Source organism: Pteropus medius, unplaced genomic scaffold (genome assembly GCF_902729225.1).
Source record: "Pteropus medius unplaced genomic scaffold, Ma_sr-lr_union100, whole genome shotgun sequence".
NCBI lineage: Eukaryota > Metazoa > Chordata > Mammalia > Chiroptera > Pteropodidae > Pteropus > Pteropus medius.
In genome coordinates this window covers 2,017,536-2,030,989 of record NW_024354550.1, presented here as the reverse complement: position 1 = coordinate 2,030,989, position 13,454 = coordinate 2,017,536, and the positions used below count along the sequence as shown (strand labels likewise).

General features: G+C 38.3%; 2 protein-coding genes across 2 annotated transcripts in view; one reads left to right on the top strand and one right to left on the bottom strand.

Annotated features, from left to right (window-relative positions):
• Nucleotides 1-13,454, bottom strand: part of MED12L (mediator complex subunit 12L) — a 315,454-nt gene that overhangs the window by 91,231 nt on the left and 210,769 nt on the right.
• P2RY13 (purinergic receptor P2Y13) lies at nt 1,480-3,807 on the top strand. The gene is made up of 2 exons (XM_039855094.1): nt 1,480-1,556; nt 2,019-3,807. Exon 2 carries the CDS (start codon nt 2,034-2,036, stop codon nt 3,033-3,035), a length of 1,002 nt encoding a protein of 333 aa, XP_039711028.1. The 5' UTR covers nt 1,480-1,556; nt 2,019-2,033; the 3' UTR covers nt 3,036-3,807.

Below are 13,454 nucleotides of genomic sequence, written 5' to 3'. Positions count from 1 at the left end.
AACTATTCCAATCCTTCATCTATTTAACATATTTGGTGTTGTCAGGAAATTTACACATCATATAGGTCAAATCCCTCTACTTGAAAAATAAAAAAAGGTTTGCTCGTTTTTATTCTCTACGGAAGCAAACAAAAAGACAGATGATTAAATTATGTTCCATTACATTAATAAAATGCAATAATCTGTATTTCCAAGAATCAATTTGAGTTAAACACGTATTTTTCAAACTGTGTTACCACTGGCGGTTCAAACCAAAATTATCAGGCATATTCTTGCCTCAAACTTAAAAATATCCAGTGGGTTATGGAATTTTATTCACAGAATCCCAAGCCATCAAAAAATTCTCGATCAACCCAACCCCACAGTCTACTCCTACTCTGTGGTAAAAACCTGTGGCAAAAAATATGAAGTGAAACTCACCGTGGAGAACTCTACATTCCCTCATAAAATCTCTAAATTCCTTCTTTCCCTTTACTTATCTGGCAAGAAAACATTTCTGTCATAGATTTTCTGTACACAAAAGCAGCAATTATACCTTTTCAAACTTGAAGAGAATTTAAAATAAATTCTGTAGACCTTGGCCCAAGACTAATTGATGAAATTCCTGAAGTCTTTGGCACTTTGCATACAGCATCAAATGCAGAAGAGATTTCTAAAAATGATTTTCTAATAAGTGAGGTGGTATATCTCCATTTACTTCTGTAATTCACTCACTGTAGCAGTAAGTTGTTAACATTTTTTAGTGTTTCATATATTGCCAGCACTATTTTAGGCACTCATTTCATCCTCTCAGCAAGGCTATGAAATATATATTATTATTAAACCCATTACACAGATGAGGATACTGTGGCACAGGGCTACTCAATTATTTGTCTAAGACCTAGTATCCAATAATGGGTTGACCTGGGATTCTAACCCCAAAAGTCTGGGTCTATTAGCTCTTAACTCTCAGCAAATATGTTATTTTCTTAGAGATCAAAAGACCAAAAGACTCAGGTAAGTGTCGGTAGATATTACAGGTCATCCTAATGAACACAAATTTCTGGAAAAACAGTCTACAAAGAAGAAGGTGATGATTCTATCTGATTTTAGTCACTCTCCCACTTGGTTGTAATTTGGGGCTATTTTCTTTGTCTTTCTGACTCCTATTACTATATATGAGACACTCAGAAATAAAGATTTTAGAGTCACTCTCCCACTTGGTTGTAATTTGGGGCTATTTTCTTTATCTTTCTGACTCCTATTACTACAATATATGAGACACTCAAAAGTAAAGAAGCTGGAGGAAAGTTACTAAATGAGAATATATAAAGATAAATAACTACAACTAAACTAATTTATGCAAGTCTGCACATAAATTTGAAATATATAAGTTAAAAAATCCTCTGAAGGTTTGAATATGAAGAGGTTCTGCTAGATCACATTACACATGTGAAAATGAGGAAGGAAATACAGTATAAGAAAACAGAAGGACATTTGCTGCCCATGTACTTCATGAGCTGATCTAAGTCTGCCTCAGTCAGAAGACACTGAGCTGAGTATCTTTCCAAACAAAGGTAAATTTTAATTTTTATTATAAATGGGCTTGTTTATAAAAGACAGAATATGTTTGAGGGGGAAAATACTTCAAGGTTAACATTCTACAAACCACAGACTATGAGCATAAAAAATTATATAATGCACAGCAATCTGACATGAATTATTAGCTCTCAAATGGGGTTTTGTTTATTGCCACAGTAAAAGTAGCACTTGTGAATGGGGTAGAACCTGTTATTTGGTTTTCACAAGAGTGCAAAAGTAATGGTATTATTACAAGTACCAAAAATGTATTACGTACTTTAAAAATTCTAGACAGAAACGTGTGCCTTCTCAACCAATCTACTGAATGTAATGATGCTAATATGTAAGATGATATAAGGTGTTAACAAGCTACAAGGCTAAAGTCTGTTTTTTAAAAGCGGCATTTTAAAATCGTGAAATGCTTCATTCTACTTTGTGTATATGTTTATTTGCAATAGTTTACACTGGAAACCATGAACGCCTCCGTGATGAAGGGCTTCAGTGGGTCCGAGCAGTGCCCCAGAGACACAAGAATAGCACAGCTGGTGTTCCCAGCCATCTACACTCTCATTTTCTTCACCGGCGTCCTGCTGAACACTTTGGCCCTGTGGGTGTTTATACACATCTCCAGTTCCTCCACCTTCATTGTCTACCTCAAAAACACTTTAGTGGCCGACTTAATAATGACACTCATGCTTCCATTTAAAATTCTCTCTGATTCACACCTTGGACCCTGGCAACTCAGAGCCTTCGTGTGTCGCTTCTCTGCTGTCATCTTTTATGAAGCCATGTATGTGGGCATCATACTGCTAGGCCTCATAGCCTTTGACAGATTCCTCAAGATCATTAGACCTTTTGGAAAATTTTTTGTACAAAAACCTGCGTTTGCAAAAACGGTTTCAATGCTTGTCTGGCTCTTTCTGTTCCTCATCTCTTTGCCAAATATAATCTTGAGCAACAAGGAAGCAACACCATCATCTGTGAAAAAGTGTGCTTCCTTAAAGGGTCCTTTGGGGCTGAAATGGCATCAAGGGGTGAATTATATATCCCAATTCATTTTCTGGACTGTTTTTGCCCTAATGCTCCTGTTTTATGTGGTGATTGCAAAAAAAGTATACAATTCCTATAGAAAGTCGAAAAGCAAGGACAGCAAAAACAACAAAAAGCTGGAAGGTAAAGTATTTATCGTCGTGGCTGTCTTCTTTGTGTGTTTTGCTCCATTTCATTTTGCCAGAGTTCCATATACTCACAGTCAAACCAACAATAAGACTGAATGCAGACTGCAAAATCAACTGTTTATAGCTAAAGAAACGACTCTCTTTTTGGCAGCAATGAACATTTGTATGGATCCCTTAATATATATTTTTTTATGCAAAAAATTCACAAAAAGGCTATTATGCATAAGAGGGAGAAAGACCACAGCATCACCCCAAGAGAATCATACTAGTCAGACAGACAATATAACCTTAAATTAATGACTTTATCATGGTTAACTTCTACTTATGGACTAGACTTCAAAAAACAATTTATTTGGAAATTAAATTTAAGCAATAAAAAAAGATTGAAACAAATGCTTTCTTACATTTTGTTATCCTAGTGTACAGAAATTTTAATTCCACATAGAGCTATTCACAAACAAAATGAAGTATCATTAAAAGTCTGCATCAGAAAGTTATTGGCCACTAGAGGTCATCTTTTCATTTACTTCAATTTTAGAGATTTATTATGGATAAGCGTATATTCCTAAAAACCTCTCCTCTAAAACACCTTCTCACATTCTTTTACACATGTAATTCAAACAACACTACTGTTTTTGTATCTCACTCCTGCTGATAAAAAATCCTTTGGTGAAAGTTGAAGCTAAGGATTGAAAGGGACACTGGATATGAAGAGCCAGGGGAGCTGAATGCTGTCAGAAAGTTCTCTGATAACCCAAATGAAGGAATTTCTCCTTACAATTACAAAGTGCCTCTTCCACATTATTCCAATACACCATAAGAGGCACAAGCACAACTATTAAGTACTGTAATTATTGTACTGTAGTACTTTGCTTACATCCCAAATGTGTACAATTCAAGGCCAAGAATACTATATCTTTCTTTGGAATTCTCCCTCTCCAACAAATACTCTAATAATGGTTGAACATGCCACCTACTCGACAAAGCCTTCCTGGGCCACGATCTCTATCCTCTTTGCCTCATACCTCTGGTTGAAAATAACTACTTCTCCTACGGTTTGGGTGGCTATTAGGACACTTGTTGCAGATTACTCTTCACTGCTGGGCACTTATATTCTGACTACAGCCACCCCCTCCCCACCCCGCCCGAATGGGAGTCTTTAAGACAGACGACATGCTTTGAAGACAGAAAGCATGTTATGTTTTTTTGGTATCTCCCACAGACTACCTGTTACAAATGTTTTAAACAGAATATATCAATATTATGCTATTCTTGGTACATATATAGATGGAACTGCTGATTCACATTCAGTAACATCAATACTGGCATATTTTTCAAATTATTTACCTCTATATTTTTCCCTGAATCCCTTTCTGGTTAAAAAAAACAAACAAACAAACAAAAACTACAATATGGTTATCTGGAATTGTGGACACTGACTTACATCTTTTAGAGAAAATGTACAAAGGAGTAGTCGTGCTCTGTAAATGTGCCTCTAGCTTCAACATCATCATCATAATGTGAAGCCCAGGCCTCTTTCCATGCCCTTATAGCAGCGGTCCCCAACCTTTTTGGCACCAGAGACTGGTGCTCCTATGAGAATCCAATGTCGATGATCTGAGGTGGAGCCAAGGCACTAGCACCAGGGAGAAGCTGCAAATACAGATGAAGCTTCGCTCACTTGCCTACTGCTCACCTCCTGCCATGTGGCCCGGCAGGCCACAGGACTGGTACAGGTCTGTGATCCAGGGTTTAGGGACTCCTGCCTTAAAGGCCCTGAAGGCCCTGGAACTTACTCACCTTTCTGGCCTTATCTCCTAACTACTCTTCCATCCCTGAAAGTTTATACTCTCCTATAAATTGGTAACTGTCAGAACATTGCATGCCCTGTACCATGCCCTGTAAATTTCTCTCCGACTCACCAAGAAAACTCTTATCCATCCATGAAACCCTAAGTTGCCATCATTTAGTCCACGAAATCTCATCTAGCCAACCTCCTACCACCATCTCAAGCCCAATCACTTCTTCATCTGTCATACCTCAATTATTGTAATTATCATACTCCTTTATAATACTTGCTCACACATGTACCTATCTTTTTAATCTACGTATACTTCTGAGGGCAGAGATTGTGTCTCATTGTGCGATCAATAAATATTTGATAAATAAACCAAACTGGTTTTATCTTTACCTACTAAAAAAGAAAAAGGGAAGTCAATTCTCACTGACGTTTTTACATCAAAAGATATAAATTTTTTGACAGCTCAAGCTCTTTTCAGTTGCCTTCCTATAGCATGTACACAGGGGCCTGGGAAGTGGAGGCATTCTTGGGTTTTCTAGTAATGCTCATGAGGAAGCAGGATTACCAAACAGTACATGTAATAGCTTGCGGGCTAACGTCTGTCAACATTTAAGTTTTAGAGCTATTGACAAAATGCTTTAGCTATGTATTGCTGGTTTTAGTTAAGCAAAATTTGTAACTGTAGCATATTACAATTTCCAAAACTCTCTTTTTAGAAAGTACTCTTGATGTCCAATTTTCATTCTCTCAAATAAAAGAATTAAGTCACGAGAACTGTTAGTGATGTCACTAAATCCACATTTTTACTGAGGACACAATCATGAGCAGACTCTAATACTATATTATAAGTAACTGCATCTAGATAATGTATGCAATTTTTAGAAAGATCTTTCAAGACAAAATTTCAAGAGCAAACCTGCCCTCTATAAATACAAATATTTAATTCTATATTAATATTATAGTCAAAAGCAGAGTACCTGGTTTATAGAAAGAAATAATCTAATAAGAACTTATAGCCATCTTAAAATCACACACACAAAATGCAAAGCGACTATCTGAGAACTTCCCAAACTAGCGATCACAAATACTAAATTCTAGAATACTTATAAAATGAGATGCTATATATAAACCATAGCCATTAATGACACACAGAAGAGAATTTTTTTTAAAAAAGCTTCGATATACTGTGTGAGCTCAGAACACAAGTAAGAGCTTTTGTCAAAAGTTAAATGTAATTAATTTTACTAGATAAGGTATTTTGAATATCTCTGGGGCTGGAGAAGATTTTGTCCCATACTGAAGAATTACTGAGAAACCAAGGAAAATTACTGTAAAGAAGAAAAGAAGAACAGATAAGTAATGTCAACTCCCAACTCACAAAAGTCAGATGGCTGATATAAAGTCATTACTTCAGAACCTGTAAAAGAATTCAATCTTATTAAACTGATTACTTCACATATTCCATATCCATTTAAAAGCAATTCCTTCCATAACTTTCTAGACTCCTTTTTACAACTGTCTGACCATTATCCTTCCCCTACCCCACCCTTAAACTGTATTCCTCCAGCAAGTTAAAAGATCAAAGTTCACAGGAATCTTAACAGAACAAAAGCTCCCAAGGGGGAGAACCCACTCCCAGCAGCATCTAATATCTCTGAAAATGCATGTTTAGAAGACAATAGACCTACTGAGAAAAGTTTAAAATTCACAAATCATTTGAAGTGCCAAGAAGCAAATCTCAGCATTTTAAATTTTACAAGAAAACAAAATGTATGTAAAATGAACATAGAATACATGTGTTCCAATCAGTAGTCCTCAAACTTCAGTGGGTATCAGAACCAGCGGGTGTGGTTCTTAAAAGACAGACTGCTAGGCCCAGCCCCAGAGTTTCTGTTTCAGTAGGTCTGGGGTGAGGCCCCAGAACAAGTTTTCAGGGGACACTGATGCTATCGATCTAGACCACAAGTTTAAAAACCACTGTGCTAAAATGTTCCTTGAGGTTCACGCTTCCATCAAGAGTGATTCACAACACAGCCTTCTTGGACAAAGATGCCCAAGAGTGGCGTCTGGCAACAGGAGACAAACAAAATTGTTATTATGAGAGTAGGGCAGACATAAAGTGACAGGCAATGGCAAGGACTAAAAGTTCACACCTCACTAAGGGGGCATCTACTACTCAGTGCCAACAGTTGGCGCAGGAGAGATTTAGTCCCCAGGGCAGCTGGCTAGTAGCAACAGCAACAGTAAAACTTGCATCAGTAACAACAAAAGCAGACCACATTACTTACTACTTACTGTATACTTAGAGCTTTAAATAAATTGTCCCACTTAATAATCCCGGGAATTCTAGAAAGTGCTATCATTATTTCCATTTTAGAAATAAAAACTGAGAAACAGAGGTTAAGCAACTTGCATAGGGTCACACAGTTTAAATAGCAGGGGTAGGACTATAATTCAGAATCTGGTTTCTGAGTCCATATTCTTAAACACTGTATTTATAACCTCCGATCTTCTAACGTTCTCACATGAATTCATAATTCCAGACTCCTATGCTATATTTCCTGTTATTTCCAAAACTTCCATAGCCACCCCACATTCCCTGACCCCACAAAAACAATACAATATTCATGTGTAGGCCATAACTAGCCCAGGTGAGGCCAGCTCATTAGCCCTGACCTAGAAGCTAACGAGAACCTCCCAGGACCTCACACTGGCAGCTCAGACTTATTTACTGAATGCTTGCTATGTGCCAGGCACCGCGCTATGTGCTTTACAAGGATTACTGCCTTTCTCTTTTTCACTAAAACCCAACGAGACAGGTAATATAAGGCTCCTTGTTGACGGAGGGGAGAAGGGGGGAACCAAAGCACAAAGTGAAAGATACCTTGCCCATAGTACACATGACCCCACCAGCAAAGGACAGGCAGAGCTGGGACTGAAACCCAGGCAGGTGGCCTCAAGATCAATACCTCAATGGCTCTGCCACACTGCCTCTTTGACAGTCAGGAAAAGCCAAATTCCTCAAGGGCTGCCATCAGATCCCAGGAGTGAGAACAGTAGGAAGGTGACTCCTGAAAAGGGAGGGAGAGGTCTCAACACAAACCTCAGGGGTATGTATGGCTCAACCATGACATGAACTCTACAAATACTCTGGTGGTTCCTTCACACCTGAGAATCCCCGAGAGGGGTAAAATCCCAAAGAGCAGATACATGTGTTGATTTAGTCAGTCATTCCTTCATTGTACACTTGAGTGCAGGGCCCTTTGTCTCCCTGGAAGCCACACACTGGTAAGGCACACAGACCATAAGGAACGCAAATGTGGTAAGCAGTATGAGAGACATAAATACCTCACCTTGGAAGCTCAGAGGAAAGGGCAGCTAACTGCAAATGGCAAAACTAGGAGGGGCTCGCAGAAGATAGAAATGGGGTATGGAACCTTTAAGGTTCAGTTCAGGAGAAAACAGCATTCAAAAGGGAACTGCTGTGCAATGAGCACTTCCAAGGAAGGCTCAGGTAGAAGTGGGTACTGTCTGATGGCTGCATCATGTAAACATAGAAGAGGAGCCTGAAAATGGATGCAGGTTCCTGGTGCTCTGCTGGGTGTCTGCACTTCTCAGTGAGCCACTTAATGTATCTGAAGTGAAGAATTACATGCTCTATCTATGCTGCACTTCAAGAAAATTAATTTGCCAGCAAGATGATAATTCTGGATTGAAGGAACAGCTCCTGAAGCCTGGAGATGAATTAAAGAGGTCTTCAATCTATGCAGGCAAGAGCCAAGGGAGGGAAAATCTGACACGGATCTTAGAGACATTTCCAGAAAGGTTTTAAGTCCAAGACCACTGGTGAATAGGGGATTATTTGTAAAACATATGTGATTAATATGCAAAATGAATTCTCAGTAGGGTCCATAATTCCCATGCCCTCCAATTGAGATTCCTTGCTCTGAAGATGATTAGCTTGAGTGGTGTGTTAGATCATGAAAGAAGGCCAAAAAGCAGATTCGGGCTATGCCATATTTGAAACATCAGTGAGAGAGCTGGGTCAAGGAGTCTAGCCATTGGGGGCAAAATATGGATCCAAGGCTCTGAAGACAGGGCTAGGTTAGAGGCTGAGAGAAATCTTTTTATAAGACAGAGAGTGAGGAATGAGCTGAGCACCTGAGAGGCCATGTTGCACAAGTCTCACGGACAGAAGAGACAGAAGAGGAGGAATTAGGGGAGATGCCTGGGATTGGGACGGCGGTGGGTGGTGGTGAGGGGGTGGGGGAAGGGTGGGAGTGGTAAATTTAAAGGAGAAACAGGTAGTTTGATGTATTAGAAATAAAAGAGTGAGAGAGATTCAAGGAGGTAGTGACAGTCAACAGAATCACATTCTCTGGAAAGATCAAACATGATGAATCTCCAACTGTGAGGTTAGTGAGGACTTTGAGGAGGAGGCAGAGTAGGTCCTACTTTATAATGGGAAGTGAGGGAACACGAGCAACTCTTACCTTGCCATAAAGGACAAGTCAGTTTACAGGAGTTACAAGGAAGAAAAACGACAGTTGTTGTATTAGCCTGGCTTTCTCCAAGGGTGTCTAACAACAAGCAGAGTAGCTCCTTCCTGTGCCTCCTGTGCAGCGCAGAGTGAATATGCGCCATGTGAAATGGCAAACAGAGCAGAGGAGCAAATCAAATGGTGGGAGTAACCACTCGACCAAGAGAACCTAGCTTCAGTCAGAAAAAGGGTATTCCAATATTTCCGACTCCACATTTCCTGGGTTTCTGCCCCCCCACTCCATTCTAGTATAAAATATTTATAGGGAAAAAAAAAAAGTGGAGGCGATGGGGCACCAAGTGGTAGGAATGCAAGTTCAGAACATGGGAAGAAGTGACAAAAAAGATAAAGGCAAGAATACAAAACTGAATTTAAGAGTTATAGTAAGTTGGCAAACTGGTTTTTTAAAAAAACTGCATACCTCACTCGGCATGTAAACTTTTGCCATTTCAGTAATAAAACTCAAATTGACAAACGTAACATCCTGGGGCATGGTAACAGACTGTCTACCTTTATTTTTTAAATTCAGTTAAAACATGGGATGTTTGTATGTGACCTTAAGTAGTTGCATTCAACTTAAGCAATTTCATCTAATGCACAGCTAAATACTTTTATAGCTTTAAAAAAATATATTAGCTTTCTGCATTAAATTTACATATTATTCTAAGCTTTTATCCTTTCCTTCCTATTTAACTCAGCAACTGAAATTTCCTGCAACTGATAATACCTGAACTGCAAGTGTTCGAAGCATTGACCTGAATGCAGTGACCCCGCTGAGACCACATCTCTTCTCCCTCCACGTATCTGGGCCATGGATTTTACACTTTCCCACAATTTCAGATGGTGTGGAATAAGCTAGTCCTAATTTCCTTCTGTTCAGCAGAGAAAGCTGTGAAGAAAAATATAAAAAGTATTTCAAGCAATCACTGGTTCGCCATTAAAGGAAATCCAGGAGCTTACTAAGAGCAACCAAAACATAACGGATTTACTGTGACTTTTTAGTTGAGAAGTATTTTCAATTTTTAATCATTCTAACTATACATTCAGACAGATACCCCTATTCATTCACTTACTCCCTCTGCCTTCTGACCCAAAAATAAAAAAAAACGAAAGCTATTGTTCACTAAGTACCACCTACCTGTACATTATCTCATTTAAGTTTTACCATCTCACAAGGCAGCCATTCCCACGCTCATTTTTCAGGAGAAGAAACTGGGCTCAGATATATTAATGACTTGCCCAAAGTAAAAAACAAACAAACAAACAAACTACTACTGAGATCCACACTGGAGTCAACATGACCCCAGTAACTGGGCATTTGTCACAGCCTGACACCACCTCTCAAAAGCAGTATTTCCAATGTGAGGCGACGATGGATCAAGTAGCCCAGCACAGGACAGAGAGCAGGAGGCAGATGCAGGCCTATCTCCAGACTCCATCTCAAACCTTCCTCCCCTTTAATCAACCATTACACACAAAGTTCTCATACCAGAACAAGGCAAGTCCTTTATATAAAGCAGACCTGATAGATACAAATCATTTCGAATGACAGATGAAACACAGTAATTCAAGCATAGGGACCTAAAGATACCAATCTCAGCAGGGGAACATCAAAGGGTTTGTAATAATTACATTCAGCACAAATTCTCAGCTATTGCATGTGAGCCACAATTAAGGTGACTTCTTTCACAGAGAGATGGAACAGTAGATCTGGTGAAAATTTTACTACAATCTTTATTGTATGTTCTGGCTATATACAAAAGACATGACATTCAAGACAGAGCAACTTGAGCTATGTTTCAATTAAATCCCTGCTTGTCTTTGTTTTATAATAATGAGTTAATGTACCACAGAGGGCTAGGAGGCCGTTTATGTGTGCATTTTCCTGTAAGAAGAAATAGATACATATGAGATTTCTGTGACAGAGGAAAAAGAGATTACAATACGAATGTTATACCTACCAACAGTGGAAGAGGTGACATTGTGCCCAGGTCCATGTCAATGCAGAGAAGTCAAATAAAGAAGGGAGGAAAGAGGAAGAAGTCAAATACAAGGGAGAAATGACTAGAAGACCAAGGTAAGCCTTGGTAATACATCTGCCAATATCTCATACTACAAAAGTGAGAAGTAGAAATAGAGTTCATTCCAAGATTTAGAGAGACTTACCAGCAATACTACCTAATTTTCATTCCTTGTAAGATATTAGACATTCTCTCCTTGACTGGTTCTGTCTCTTTAAGAATATCTATTGAAAAAATCAATAAGGTTATGGGGATTCTCATCTAAAACTCTGTGATTAAACCAGAATCCTTGTTTTATAGAACACTGAAGCCAAGAAAAGTTGAATGAATCATCCAATATACTAAAGAAAAAATGAGTGTAGATCTACTGACTTTGAGATTAGTGATCTATGAAACAGATCTATGTCCAAAACAAGATTATAGATATTTCTATTTGACTTCAAGCTAATACATCTGTACTGCCTCAGAAATATTTAAAAGCATCCCCTTACTACATGTCCCACAGGATGATCTAGCAAAATACAAAGCAAACCCATTTTCAAAAGTCAAGGAGATTAAAGAAAATCCTTTAAGAAAAAAAAGCAGAAAGATTGTTCTAAAGAATAAAAAATTCTAAAAAGACAGTAAAAGCAAATGCAATGTGTGAGCACTATTTGGATTCCACATCAAAAAATGTATTATTAGGATATAATGTATTATTAATATCCCAAAAGTATATTTTGGGGAAACTGCAAAATTTTAATGCAGATGGAATATTTAAAAATATTATTGTTTCAACATTAATCTCTTGACTGATAATAGTATCGTGTTTAGGTAGAAAAATATCCTTGTTATTAGGAAATACATGCTGAAGCAATAAGGAGTGAAGCATTTGTCACAATGACTGCAACTTCACACAGATCCCTCAGAAAACGTGTGTGTGGGAGAGAGACAGAGAGAGAGAGGGAGAGAGAGGGAGAGAGGGAGAGCGCGTGCGCGCGCGAGCGTGCACAACAGGAGAGACGTGAAAAACTTTAACTTGTAAATCTAGATGAAATCTAGTTGAATTATTATTTCAACTGGTGTATAGGTTTAATATCTTTAAAAATTATATTAGAAGAAAAAGTCACCTGTAGTAATAACTGAAACAAAATTTTTTAAACACTATCGTGGCAGACAAACACACACATGTCCCAGGATGTTGTCCTGTATTCAAAATAAATCTGGAGTTTGTAATGGCTAAACAATGTTATTAAAAGAGCTTCCTTGCTTTTAATAGTATCTTCCAATGAAACAGCAAGATAATTATTGTTATAAAGTCTTCTGTGGCTTTTATGAAATATGAGACTTGCTATAAAAGTCAGCAGAAGAAATTTTTGCCGGTTAACTTTTTGGTGATTTGAACAATAATAAAGTCACGGGGCTGGTTTTTAGCTGCTCTTTTCATCAAAGTGTTACACTGTTTTCGTGACTCAACGTGTACTACATTTCCCTTTTTGAATGTTAAGTAAGACCAGCTTTAACAGGTCTCAACTTGAGACTGGCATCATATGCTTTAAGACGAATGCACACAGGCCGCCCCATGTTAACATTTTCATTGCTAGACTTTATTTGCATCACCAGCCAAAGAAACTTTTAAATATGACAAGTCCACTGGTACGCTAAGGATTGGAAAAGCCTATTCCATCCCCAGTCCACCCTCAGGAGGAGAAAAATCAGGCCACCTACTGCAATGATAATGGGACACGAGCTCCTTCCCTCCCCCATGAAGAAATCTTTATTAAAAAAACAACACATACCAAGTCAAGGTGCTTCATAAAACAGGAAAAACTCAAGATCCTTCTTCAAACTTAGGCTACGCATTGGCCTGTTTTCGGTGACTATTTTAAAAGGCACTCAAGACCAGGTAATAATATAATCCTACATTATCAAAACACTTCCCCTTCAAATTCAAACTCAAAAAGTATATCAAAAACATTTTCAGCAACTCAGCAATTCCTTTAACAGAAGAGCTTGTGAAATATTTGTCCAAATAAGCTTCCTAATGTGACTTTATGCATGCCACTGGAAATTTGGGATGGTAATTCTCAGAACTTGTAGAGACGGTCTTTGCTCAATATATTTTTAAAGAGGCTACAAGAGATGTTCCCTCCCTTTGAATTGACGCTTTTAAGATTTGCCAGTTGGTTATTCTGGCAGTTAGATTACACATTAGAAGCAGTACATCATTTATTTATGGATCACAGTGACAAATGGCAAAATTTAAACCCAAGAAGGACAAGTCTCTCAAACTAAAGTCTGCATGGCATAACCTTCCCCCTCAAGATGCAATGAATTGGCTTCAAATACTTAACGCAAAATCCATGGGGAAGAAG

Coding starts and splice junctions, on each gene's coding strand:
- P2RY13 (XM_039855094.1), top strand. CDS start 2,034: ATGAACGCCTCCGTGATGAAGGGCTTCAGTGGGTCCGAGCAGTGCCCC.